The 14,109-nt window shown below is 43.9% G+C and overlaps 1 protein-coding gene across 1 annotated transcript in view; it reads right to left on the bottom strand.

Moving 5' to 3' along the window:
• LOC132401765 (choline transporter-like protein 3) overlaps positions 1-10,215 on the bottom strand; it is a 160,696-nt gene extending 150,481 nt beyond the window's left edge. Inside the window, exon 1 of the mRNA XM_059983943.1 lies at positions 9,999-10,215. Coding sequence (XP_059839926.1) covers positions 9,999-10,022 — 24 coding nt within the window. The 5' untranslated portion in view covers positions 10,023-10,215. The remainder of the gene's footprint in view (positions 1-9,998) is intronic.
• Positions 10,216-14,109: the final 3,894 nt, after the last annotated feature.

Genomic DNA, 14,109 nt, shown 5'->3' with positions numbered 1-14,109 from the left:
GTATCCACTCACCCACTCATCAGCCATCTCCTTCCACATCTGTGGAAGAGATTGGTTTTGACATTGGTCTCAACAATCACCACAAATGTGAGTGGAGAAAGGCCTCTGAAGCCTCCAACGATCCTGTGCATTGGCGCCAGCAAACCACTTGGTGATGGAACCAGTCAGAATGCTGTCCACAGTACATCTGTAGAATTTGCATGAGTCTTTGGGGACATGCCGAATCTCCTCAAACTGCTAATGAAGTGTAGCCACTGGCACGCCTTCATCTTGATTGCATCAAAATGTTGGGCCCAGAATAGATCCCGTGGCACGGACAGATCCTCCAGAATATTGATGGCCAGGAATTTGAAACTGCTCACTCTTCCCACCACTAACCCCTCAGTGAGGATCGGTGTATGTTCTCCTGACTTCCCTTTCCTGATCAATTTGCTGGTCTTGCTGAAGTTGCATGCAAGCTATCTTCCATCTTGAAGGACTGCTTAAGATGATAAAGTGTTCAGATTTCCAGTAACTCTGTATTGTGTCCTTAGTCCAACCTTCAAAAATCTGATAGTTAACACATTGTTACAGTTGATGACATTAGAAAAGCTTTATAGTGCAAGATAAATTAACCAAGAGGGTTCCAGTTATCAGCAAAATGCCCAAGCCAACTTGGTATTTATCTCAGGCTGCTATGGGAAGTAAGGGAAGAGATTGCTGGGGCTCTGACTGAGATTTTTAGTTCTTCATTTGACATGAGTGAGGTACCAATTGATTGAGATTCAAGGTGAGTTGGGAAAAGTCTGGTAACCACAGGCCTGCTAGCCTAACATCAGTAGTAGGGAATTTATTGGAAAATATTCTGAGATACGACAGAAGGAGTGAATGAAGAACAAAAATGGGGAATAGAAAAAGAGAGAAGGAGACAGAGGAGGGGGAAGAAATTACTGAAGTTAGTGAAATTGATGTTCAATGGTCTTCATTGGTCAATGCATTGAACACAAGAAAAGGCAGGTTATGCTCCAATTTGTGAAACATCGTTCAGATATCATTGGGAGTACCATTTGCAGCTCTAGTCTCTGCACTAGAGGGAAGATGTGATCAATATACTTAATTACCTCTTCAAAATAAAAATTTAGTCAGATTGGTCAGACAGGAAAAGAAGCGAGGGCATTTTTCCCCAGGAATGGAGATCAAGTTGGGGTAAAAAGATGAGGGGTATAGATAAGGGATACTTCAGGAAACTATCCATCATATTATCGGTAGATAAAACTGGAAGCGGCAAGAGATTTAGAGGGGATTCACCAGCAGCGATAGTCGGCCGGTGGTGGACTTTGAGGCGAACGGTCCTGAGTTCGAATCCATCCCGCTGTATGCATGCTTTCATCTGTGTTGGGTTGAGCGTTGGTCGAGCTAGCAACTCGGCCTTATTAAAAAAACATATAAAGGTGCGAGAAGGAACAAGAACACCAATATGATGAGGACTTGGATTAATTTGCCAGTGGGAATGAAGGAAACGTAGTCTAAGGCGCGCCTGCTCCAGATGATCATTTGAGTTGCTTATGCACAGAAACCTACAGGCTAAGTAGTGGAAGATGGATTAATATGGATGAGCTCCCACTGGACGCCGTGAACCTGCTGGACAAATGGTCTGTTCCATGCAGTGTGACACTATGGTGCAAGGCCAAAACCAATCTGTAATTATCCCTTCCCTATACGTAGAACTAAACCATAAATCCAGAACAGAGAGAAACCAAAAGTGTTTCAAGTTTGGGACTTATTTTGCAAACCCCTTAAGAAAACAAAACACAACCTTCACATATTGTGATTTCAGAAGTTTCAGGCACCCCCACAATGAATAAGCAGATCACACAGCAAAGCTATGGAGTTCCACAAACTCTCTGATTCACATTGTGAAGATTGCATCTCCACACAGCCCATGTCATTAGTGATTAGATTGACTTTCTGTAATATCCTGAGAGTTCAACATGACATTTTTCTGCGTTTATTTATGAGGCTCAGTTTAAACAATTATAATGTCTTCATGTTGCTTTGTGAGCAAATTAATCAGCATGTGGAATAATTATAAAAGGCCAAGAACCTAAACAATTTAAAGTGCCGTATTGTTGACAGGAAACATCCTGTTGAATCTCCCCTTCAGCCTTTCCTGCACTATCACATTTCTCCAGCAGTGTAGTGAACAGATTCATACATGTTACTCAGAACCATTCCCATTCCATACCACATCTCGTTGATTACATGCCGGAAATTGTGACCTTGAATTTACTGGAGTCATCTTGTGTGTACCATTAGAGGTTATGGATCATCGCATAAGCTAAACAATAATTATTTTATTTTATCTGTAATGCATAAAGCACTCATGTTTTACCATCTGGGATAAATTCAAACAATAACAACAAAATACTAATTCCTGAACCATACACCAAGCATTCCATTTTATGGTTTTAACTCACTATTCAATAGCTGCAAGTAACATTAGTTTAATAATTTTGGAATAAATGCGAGGCTGTGCTAAAGAGCAACACACACAAACTGCTGGAGGAACTCAGCAGGTCAGGTAGCATCTCTGGGAAGGAATAAGCAGTTGATATTTCAGGCTGAGACCCTTCTTCAGTACTGGAAAGAAAGGGGGAATATGCCAGAATAAGGGGAGGGAGGGGAAGGGCTACAAGCTGGAAGGTAATAGATAGAGCCAGATGTGTGGGAGAGGAGAGAATGAAGTAAGAAACTGGGAGCTGCCAGGTAGAAAAGATAAAGCACTGGAGAAGAAGGAATCTAATGGGAGAGGAGAGTGGACCACGGACGAAAGGGAAGGTGGAGGGGCACCGGGGAAGCTGACAGGCAGGTGTGAAGTGGGGAAATAAAGAAGAGGAAAGGGGGGTAGGAAAAAAAATAACTGAAAGTTGGAGAAATTGATGTTCATGCCGTCGGGTTGGAGGCTACCTAGACAGAATATAAAGTGTTACTCCTCCAGGCTGAGAGTGGCCTCATTGTGGTAGAAGAGGAGGCCATGAACCAACATGTCGGAATGGGAATGCCACTTGAAGAAATAAGTGCCAGGAGGGAGATTATTGGGGAAGAACAAATGGACAAGGGAATCACAGAGGGAGTAATCCCCACAGAAAGCAGAGAATGGAGGAAGGAGATAAGAATGCGTTTGGTGGTAGAGTCCTGTTGAAGATGGCAGAAGTTGCGGAGAATGTGTTGGCAGGAGGAGAGGATAAGAGGAACTCTATCCCTGTTAAGGCAGCGGGAAGATGGGGAGAACACGGACATCTGAGGAATGGAGGAGATGCAAATGAGGGCAGCATCAATGATGTAGGAAGTGAAAATTTGTTCTTTGAAGGAGGAGAACTAAAGAGGATCCTGTGCCAAGATGAGTCCACCCTTTCGGTAGATGAGCAACATCTTATACTCTGTCTGGGTAGCCTCCAACCTGGTGGAAAGAATATCGATTTCTCCTCTTTACAAGAGGAATGAATTTCCCCTTACCCTTCTTACTCTATTCCCCACACTGACCATTTCCCTCTTCTCACCTGCCTATTAGTTCCCCGTGTCTGTTCCTTCCTATAGTCCACTCTCCTCTCCTATCAGATTCCTTCTTCTCTTGCCCTTGACTTTTCCCACCCACCTGGCTTCAACTTTCACCTTCCAGCTAGCCTCCTTCCCCTCCCCCCACCTTTTTATTCCAGCATCCCCCTTTCATCTTAGTCCTGTAGAAGGGTTTCGGCCCGGAGCGTTTTCTGTCGACTCCTTCCCATAGATGCTGCCTCAGCTGCTGAGTTCCTCCAGCATTTTGTGTGTGTGACTTTGGATTTCTGGCATCTGAAGAATTCCTCGTGTTTATAATAAAGAGGCTTTGTTTGTGTTTGGGATGGAATAAAAATGAAGAACAATCCCTTTTTCAAAATTCTTGTTCATGTTTGTGTTTGTTGACACAAGGCCTGAAGATGCTGGAATCTAAAGAAGCAAACAATCTGCTGGAGGAGTTCAGTGGGTTGAGCAGCGTCTCTGGGAAGGAAAGGAACTGGATCAACATCCTGCATCAGGACTGGGATGTGTCACACTAAAACGTGGAACCGTCCTGCAGCAGACAATTCCTTTCCTCCCACAGACACTGCTTCACTTACTGAGTTCCTCCAGCAGTTTTTGAAACTCCTGCCTATCTATGTTCAAGAGCTTATGTTCAGTTTGATTCTCTGTATTACTAACGCTAAAACTGGAGACTTCAGAAACATGCCTACCTGTGGTGAGGTGCCCTGTTCGAATGAAATGTGGGCATTGTGGCAGAAACTGCCCAGGGCTCAGAAAAATGAAAAATACCCTTTCTTTTCCAACTGTAGATGAAGTGAAATAATGCATTACCTTTAAGACCAGGCACTCTCTGCCACACGTTGCCCTCACTTCATTGTATCCCACAACTGCACTTCCACATCATTTTGACTTTGAAGTTGCTAACAGCACGTCCTGACTCTTTGGCACCTGATACCTTAGTGAGTGATGTACTAGCGGTGTCAACTTCCCAAACAATGATAGGCAAGTCAAAGCTGATGATGGCCAATGCTACCAAAGTGGAGAGTCAAACTATCTGCTGGATCATACAAGCCCTGACGCAAGGTTTTGACCAAAAACATTGACAAAACATCCTTTCCCCCATAGATGGTGCTTGACCCGCTGAGTTCCTCCAGCAGATTGTGTGCTTTTCCAGATCCCAGCACCTTGTGTCACCACAAAAGTGAAAACAGGCATCCTAAAAACATACAGGTAAGACACAAAGGAGCAAGGCATTCTGGTCCGGGAGTCCGATCTGCCATTCAATGAGATGATGGTTGATCTTCAGTCTTGATATCACATCCTTCCAAATCCCTGTATCTCCCAGATCCTTTGATATGTGGAATATCAGAGAGAAGCTACAGAGCCTGAAGACTGATGACCCACACGCAAGGTTTCAGGAACTGCTCCTGTCTAATTGCCATCAGATTTCTGAATAGTCCATGAACTCATTAACACTACCTCACTATTCCTCCTTTGCACTACTTATTTACTTTTCATTGTAACTTGCAGTAATTTTACTGCTGCCACAAAACAACGAATTTCATCTGTCAATGATAATATACAATGAATCTGATTCTATGGACCTTGGTTCTAAACAAGTCAGTGATGGTGCCTCCACACACTTCAGGGCAAAGATTCATCACTTCTGAGTCAGCACACTTCTCTTCATCTCAGTTCCAAACTGTCTGTTCCCTGCTTGTGTTTGCAACCCCTCAGTTAAGAAAAGCTTTCTCTTGGTGTCTGTCTACTCTGTTGAGCCATCTAAGAATTTTGATTGTTTCAGAGATCAGTTCTTGGCAAACGCCAAAGAAAGAGGTCTAAACTATTGTATCCCCTTGTGTGGTAGACATACCATCCTAATAATCAGCCTGGTGAATCACTGCTGTACTCCTATACCAGATAGAGTATATCTATTTTTTTAGATAAGAAAACTAAACAAACAATTTTTTAAAAAAAGGATCTAGTGCTTTCCTAGCATATATGATGAATAAACTCTTCTTAGACTTCCAGCCAGGTAAAAGTATCAAGTAGAACTGACATTTCAATGATAATTCTGCCATCTTCATCAGGGATGATGCCTAGACATATCTAGTCTGGAGGTATTTATACACCATAATCTGTCACTCCCGATTGGTTAGTCCTCATCCAATCAGATTTCTGCTGTCCCACTTTACAATCAAATTTCAGTTCTTTCTTAGAGCAAGACCTTCGGCTTTGTTAAAATTGTTTTCCTCTAGGTTTATTTCAATGGCTTCCTTCACCAGGCGACCCCAAAAGCCATTGGTGTGGCACAGTAGTTTTGTGCCGTTGAAGTCAATCCTATGGCCATTGCGAATAGTATGTTCTGCTGCCATTGATTTCTCCAGGTAACCCAAATGGATAGACGTCCTGTGCTCTTTGATATGAGTTTCCACCGTGTGCCCTGTCTGGCTAACATACTCTATTCTGCATTCACAGGGAATCCTGTAAACGCCAGCCGAGCTGAGTCCCAGGTCATCTTTGACTCACACAAGCTGTGACTTGAGCTTCTTTACAGTTTGTAGATGGTACTAATCTGGAATTTCTTCAGGATCCTGGTGATCCTTCCAGAAACCATGGGAATATAAGGAAGACAGGCATTAGTGATGGGTTCCTCCTCATTGTTAGCTTTCCTGGTTTTTCTCTCAACCCTTTAAAGGCCCCGAATGATCTCATTCGTCTTGTAGCCATTCTGTAGGAATGTCAGGCGTAAACGTCTTATTTCCTCCAAGAAGCAATCTGGGTCCTAAATAGATTTCATACTATGACAGTAGAAAGAACCACTCTACATTGGGAGGTGTGATGGCAACTGTTATTGTTTGTTGAGGTACGGGTCCATGTGAGTGGGTTTCCAAAAAAATCCCATGTCCGAGGCTATTGGCCAGTTTCCGTTTTATTAGAATGCGGAGACAACCATTCTTCTCCATCTCAATCGTCAATTCAATGTTTGGATGTATGCCGCTCAGATGGTTGTGGAACTGTTGGAGTCCCTGAGCATACGCTACGAAGGTGTCATCGATGTATCTGAAAAAGTGTTTGGGACATAAGGGCTATGAACTCAGAGCCCTCTGCTCAAAGTCCTCCATGTAGAAATTAGCAATCAACAGTGACAAGGACGATCCCACAGCCACTCTGTCCATTTGTTCATAGTAGTTCCCTTTATAGAGGAAGTACGTCAATGTAAGGGTGTGTTCAAACCCTTATCAAACCTTGAATGCAGGAGCACCAAGCTGTCATTAATGGGAACTCTCGTAGACAGGGACACCACATCAAAACTGACCATTATGTCCTCCAGGTTCAGCTGAATGTTGGTTATCGTTTTAACAAAGTCTGTCGAATTTGTGATTTGTTGCTCAAAGCCCCCAACAAAGGGAGACAGGATGGACATTAAATGCTTAGTGAGGTAGTCAATTGGAGAATCTTTTCCATTAATGATAGGCCTCAGGGGGAGCCTCCTTGTGCATCATAGGGAGCCCATAAAGTCTCGATTGTACAGGTGCCAGAGGCAGAAGTGTCTTGCATATGTCTGCTGGCAATCCAGATTTCTTCTGTAAAGCGGAAGTCATCCTTACAATTGAATCCATTGGATCCCGCTGTAGAACTCTGTAGGCGGAATCATCTAGAACCTGTTGGCCTTTCCTGTGGTATTCCTTCGAGGACATCAGGACCATTGCATTTGTTTTATCCACTGGTAAAATCATGATGGCCGGGCTTCGCCATGGAGTGTGTAGACCCAGAGAGCTTCGCCTACGAAATAAGATGATTATGCATGATGCAAGCACAATCACAAAGTAAGTTATTCACAGTGATGAATAGACCTCCTGTAGGCAGGGACATATGTTCAGAGGGATGCAAGCACAGATCTGTTGGAACAATAGGCGAGGACTTGAAGCATCAGAACACACCCAAGAATTCCAAGGCAGAGGTGGAGTTGGATATGGGATATGTTTGTAAAGACAAGAGCCTTGGAAATAAAACTGTTGTGAGACAGGATGGTGAGAACAAGGGGAGGACAGGTGAGGGTAGCCGGTGGGCCTCATACCCCTCTGAGATAGAGCATGCCTGTCCTAGCACGCAAAGTCAGCTCCGGTGGACTGGGCGGATGAGATCCAGCTCTGCAGTCTTCCAGAGGGCATGGCAAGGCACAGGAGACATCTTGGTCACCCAATGCATCCAAGGAATGGTGAGGACGAATGCTTGGCAAAAGACAAAAGGAAGGTAAACCACTCCGAATGTTAAAAAGCCTGAGGAGGCAGAAAAGGAAACTATGTGCCAAACTGCTTTGTGGGGGCAGGATCAAGTGCATCAGAAGTGGGTCACATGGAAAGCCTACGAAACTAAAAGAAGATACTAAAGGAAAAAGGTGACAAAGGAGACCAAGAACAGGGAAGGTGTCCAAGCAAATGCACACGTCAAGACAAAACATTCACAACCTGCTGGCATTGATGGGGTGGATTGGACAGCACACATAGGAGCAGTAGTGCTGAAAACACCTGCTGGACACTATGGTGAATTTCCCAGTCCTTCTGAAGAGTTGTGCATTCCAATCTTTAACATCAATCTTGCAGACTTTCAACTGAACATCTTATTTGAACGGCCATAACTCCAGTAGTGCAGAAATCTCTGCACCATACCCGAGTGCTCCAGATCTCTGTGCTCAGGTCTCCAACTCCCCAGCCTTCTTTCCTACAGTACAACCCACCAAAACTTCCATTATTTCAGAATCAGACCTTATTCATGATTTAAAAAATACTAAGAAATATTGCAAAAACCCTTTCTATTCTTTGTCAGCATATTGCACAATGTAAACTTTAGAGAGGGGGGAAAACATGGAAGAAATTTGGCACCTCTCCATTGACCATTAGCAATTTTATCGATGCACAATGGAAAACATCCTATCCAGATGCATCATGGCTTGGTAGAGCAACTGTTCTACACATGATCCCAAGAAACTGCAGAATTGTGGCCACAGATGAACACATCATGGAGCCAAGACTCTCCTCCAACCACTTTGTCTATACTTCTCATTGCCCCAGTGAAGCAGCCAGCATAATCAAAGACCCCACAGCCACCCTAGGCATTCTCTCTTCTCCCCACTCCCGAAGGGCAGAAGATGCAAAAGCCTAAAGGTACCAGGTTCGGGTTCAAGAACAGATGAGAAAGCCTGCAGATGCTGGAAATCCAAAGCAACACACACAAAGTGCTGGAGGGCCTCAGTAGGTTGGGCATCCATGGAAAGGAGTAAAGAGTTGATGTTTCTGACCTAGAACCTTCCACAGGACTGAGTCAGAAGGGTGTTGGTCCTAATGAAGGAGCTCAGCCAGAAAGGTCAACTCTTTTCACAGATACTGCCTGAACCGCTGGAGTTCTATGTGTGTTGCTTTAGGTTTAAGGACAGCTTCTATAGATTGTTTTAGATTATTAAATGGCTCCTTGGTACATTAAAATGGACTTGATCTCACCATCTCTCCTCTTGATCTCAACAATCTCTCATTATGATCTTGCATACCCTTTACCTGCACTTCCTCTGTCCTTTCTACACTTTACTCTGCTTTAGTCCTATCCGCGTAATGATTTGATCTGTATAAAGAGTATGCAAGTCAAGCTTTTCACTGTATTAGAGACAACTAATAATAATAATAATAATAATAATAATAGTAATGCACTATTGCCAGCCCACGACCCCAGTAAGGCGATATCCCTTTCATTGTTCGATCCACCGAAACTATCGACGTTTTGAGCAGTGCCCACACCGTCCCTTGGCGCGCTTTTGTGATAGATTCCCGTGAAAGGCGCTGCTATTTGCTGAGAGTTGATGGTTCGAGTTCTTGTTTGCCTTGGTAAATAACATCCTTAAAAAGCCAGCCGTTTCAGCCCCCGCCAAGCTTTCAGAGGTTCCGTTCCGAGCCGAACCTGCCGCCGAGCGAAAGAGCTATATCTCATATCTTTGGCCCCTTAGTTACTGACCTCTCTGTTAACTGAGCACAGATTGTATTAAATAAACATTAGACGGATAAACAAACATTTTCTGCAGAAGTAGAAACGACGTATGATGGAACACCCACAGTGGCCGTGATTAACTCGCCGTGGCCCAGAGCCCCTCATTAAAGCACGCACTTGACCGTATGATCGGCTTTTCACTCGCTCGCCTCTCTTCCAGGGCGGCCCCGAGCTCACTAAAACAAAGACCAAGCGAAATCCCGAGACCCCGACCCTGCTGCAGTTCAATAGTGTATCCTGTAATCAGTTCCAGCGGCAGGGACTCGCCCATCGCAATGAACTTGAGTTTAAGAACACGATTCAGCTATCATTTCGCTCCCGGTTTGTGCCGGCTTCAGACACTGAGACATGAAGCAAACTGCGGAACAAAGAAGCGGAGCTCGATGAGGAGGAGCCCTGCCAACAAATCGGGTCACACTCACCTCGTACTGGCCACAGCAGGACATCCCGAGGCCCGGGCAGGGTTGAGCAGCAGCTGTCAATCCCGATTAGCGACAGCGGGAGAAGTCTCTCCGAAACTTGCGGTTGCTGTTCCGGCCGCCACTCCTGCTCACCTGCACGGCAGGGGGCGGTAGCGAGCTCAACGAGCTTCTACCCACCTTCACCACCAGGAGTACAAAGTACAACATGCAGCACCCCGTCCAAGTCTATTGTTACTCCTTTCGCACACCAGCAGGCAAATCTATTTCAGTCGGTTTGTAAACACTGATCTTTTGATTACATTGTTGATTCCTTGCATAAGGAATGAATAATTGACCAATCGCAATGAAGCTTAGATTCATTGACAGAAGGCTTTGGTATATTATTATTGTCACATGCACCCAGATATAATGAATAGGGTGGGAAGGGTCTCTTTGTCATGTGGCTGCGCAGTTTTTAACAGACATAAAACCTTCTGGAGTCTGTCCTTTGACCTTTGAACTGCCCACCCGACCAAAAGAAATTCCCTCCCACCAGGTTTTCTGGCCTTTATCTACAGCTCCATCAGCTCATTGGCCTCCGGGAAAGTCCTTCCAACCCATGCTCTTGACACTTGAAATTTTCCCTGTACACAGAGCTGTGTTAAAGTGATGGAGGACTCAGTTACGTTGAGCCAGGAAACTCATCCATGCTGTGCAAGGTTTCCCAGCAGAAACGGCCCAGGGGAAGGGGGACGTTCTTGCTGATCTCCCAGCACTGCATATAAATCAGGTAGGTCACAGGAGAGGAAAGGACACCATCAATGGAAGTTAGCAGTGGAGATGAGACAGTGCTGAAGGGGACGGGGAAGGGGATCAGTCAACTATGTTGGCAGCTGACCACTTTTTGCTCAAAAGGATTGAAGGATGGTTATGATTGGACATGTGCTTAAGGTCACCAAAATATTGTCAGCAATGGAGCTGGGCTGGCATGCACAGCAAAGGTGGAGATAGATAAATATTTTAAAAAGTTTTTGAGAAATTGAGGGTAAAGGGTAATGGGAAGGACAATTAAGGCCACTATTGATTATATTGAACTGCAGCCTCGATGTGGCCTACCCCAGCTAATATTTTCTCATGCTATGTGTGCACAGAAGTCCTATATCTTGTTCTGGAAACTGCAGGCACATTGAAACCATTTAAAAGGTACTTGAACAGGTGCATGGACAGTAAAGGTCCAAATGTGGGCAAATAGAACTAGTTTAGTTGGAAATCTTGGTTGGCATGGAGCAGTTGGGCCAAAGGGCCTGCTACTATCTACAAATCAATGAATATACTGCCCTTCTAACTCTGTACACATTATTTGGTAAGTTGATTAATTATTACTGTTGTGTCCAATCCGAGGTAACTCACTCACCTTCGGTCCCCTCCAGACACTCGGCTCTCACCTGTGGTTCAAAAGGCACAATCTGCCTTTGACAAAGCCATGCTGACTATTCCTAATCATATTATACCTCTCCAAATGTTCATAAATCCTGCCTCTCAGGATCTTCTCCATCAACTTACCAACCACTGAAGTAAGGCTCACTGGTCTATAACTTCCTAGGCTGTCTCTACTCCCTTTCTTGAATAATGGAACAACATCTGCAGCCCTCCAATCCTCTGGAACCTCTCCCATCCTCACTGATGATGCAAAGATCATTGCCAGAGGCTCAGCAATCTAATTGTTTAGTTGTTTTAATATGCAGGCTAACAACTACCCAGAGTGAATAAACAGAAAACCTCTGGCAACACTCATCAGGTCAGGCAGCTTCTGTGGAGAGAGATGAAAGGTCTCATGAATGGTCATTGAGCTGAAAAGTTCTCTCTCCACAGGTGCTTGGCCTGCTGAATAGCTACAGCAGTCTTTGCCTCTTTTAGGCAACCCTGCAGTTTGCCTACTTCCTGTGCTGCAGAGATGGTCCGTAACGTGGACATCACTGTTTGATTTTTGCAGCGATGGTCAGCAGCGTTGGTGACTCCAGGAATACTTTTCTAGAACATAATTTACTTGGAAAGCTGGAGAGAAAACAAATAAAACAATAAAATAGAAAACATTGGGGTGCAACTGTAGACACAAAAGTAATTCATGTTTTCAGTTGAAGACCTTTCATAATTAATGATGAGTTTGATTTTTGTCCTGGTGGAACCAGATCTGAAGTAGGAAAAACAGTTAATTTGAGGTGAGAAGCTTGGCAGCTGCAAAATCTACTGTACACTCTGACCATTTTATTAACTGCCCCCTGTACCTTTTAAAGTGGCCACTGTGTGTATGTTCGTGGTCTTCTGCTGCTGTAGCCCATCCACTTCAATGTTTGTGTGTTCAGAGATGCACTTCTGCACACCACTGTTGTAACACGTGGTTATTTGAATTACTGTCACCTTCCTCTCAGCTTGAACCATTTTGACCATTCTCTGACCTCTATTATTAACAAAATGTTTTGCCTACAGAACAGCCGCTCACTGGATGTTGTTTGTTTTCCGCACCATTCTCTGTAAACTCCAGAGAACGTTGTTCGTGAAAATCCCCTGGAGATCAGCAGTTCCTGAGATACTCAAACCACCCCATCTGGCACCAACAATCACTCCACAGTCAAAGTCACTTAGATCACATTTCTTTCCCATTCTGATGTTTGGTCTGAATAACAACTGAACCTCTTGACTGTGTCTGCATGCTTTTATGCATTGTTGCAGCTACACGATTGGCTGATAAGATATTTGCATTAATGAACAGGTTTGTAGGTGTGCCTAATAAAGTGCCTACTGAGTATATAAATAAGAACGGGTAATGGTAGAAAAGATTTAGGACACAAGGCTAACCTGAGAGACACATTTAAATAAAATTCTAGAGGTGCAATAACAAAGCCCTTAATGTGCTCTTCTGCTTAGGTAGTACTGGGGTGTAATATAGGAGTGTATATTGCTTTAATCAGATCTGCTTTGATTATGGATATGTTGCTTATGGGTCAGCCTTGCCTGCAGTCCTAAAACCCCTAGATAAAGTTCAAGCTGAAGCATTGAGATTATGTTGCAGTGCTAGTAAATCATCCCCACTTTCAGCCTTGCTGATAGAAATGGGAGAAGTACCTTTACATCTACACAGGTCAGAGTTAGTAATGGTTTACTGTGTTAATGTATGAGGACATAAAGTTGGTCATCCAATATTGGCAACGTTAGTAGAGTGTCTTCAGTTTTGGGTGGATGGGAAATAAATCGCCACAGAATCTTGGGTTGTTATGGTCCCAGTGTACCCCTTTATGTTGCTTCTCCCTGGTTTTTCCCTTTGCCTGTGGTTGATTTGGGCCTTCAGGAAAAGATCAGGATGAGGAGTGATTGTTTATCAGTGGCACAGGAAGTTCAGCCAATATATGCAAGGCAGATATTATGGATTCTTACATATCTACACAGATGGTTCAAAAGATCCAATGACAGGTCGTTCAGGTGTTTCTATTTCTGTTCCAAAGTTTCAGGTGACTATGAAGAAAAGATTATCAGATAAAGTATCAGTCATCACATCAGAGATGGTTGCTACCATTTTAGCCTTGGAATGCGTCGAAGAATTATGCCCTGATTCTGTGCTCTGATTCATTTTTGGTGTTGACATTTATTGAAACAGTTATTTCAGACTGTAGGGCAGGCATTCTTCTTGAGGTTGAACATCATATGTTGAAGCTGCAGGGTCTAGGCCTGTGTATCCGTTTCTTATGGGCACCTGTCCATGCTGGAGTTGAAGGAAGTAAGGTGGAAGGCATTGTAGCCAAGCAATCAGTGAAAATTAAGGATGTCAATGTAGTGCTGGCTTTGCATGGGGGGGGGGGGGGAGATGGAAACGAGGAAAAGAAAGGACAGCATTCATATGAAATTCAGAGGATGGTGGGAACCAACTGGGGCAGGGGTCAGCAACCTTTACCACTGAAAGAGCCACTTGGACCCGTTTCCCACAGAAAAGAAAACACTGGGAGCCGCAAAACCCGTTTGACATTTAAAATGAAATAACACTACATACAACGTTTTGTTTTGCCTTTATGCTATGTATAAATAAACTATAATGTGTTGCATTTATGAAATTGATGAACTCCTGCAGAGAAAACGAAAT

This window comes from Hypanus sabinus, chromosome 11 (genome assembly GCF_030144855.1).
Source record: "Hypanus sabinus isolate sHypSab1 chromosome 11, sHypSab1.hap1, whole genome shotgun sequence".
In the NCBI taxonomy this organism is placed as follows: Eukaryota; Metazoa; Chordata; class Chondrichthyes; order Myliobatiformes; family Dasyatidae; genus Hypanus; species Hypanus sabinus.
This window is presented reverse-complemented; position numbering and strand designations above follow the sequence as displayed.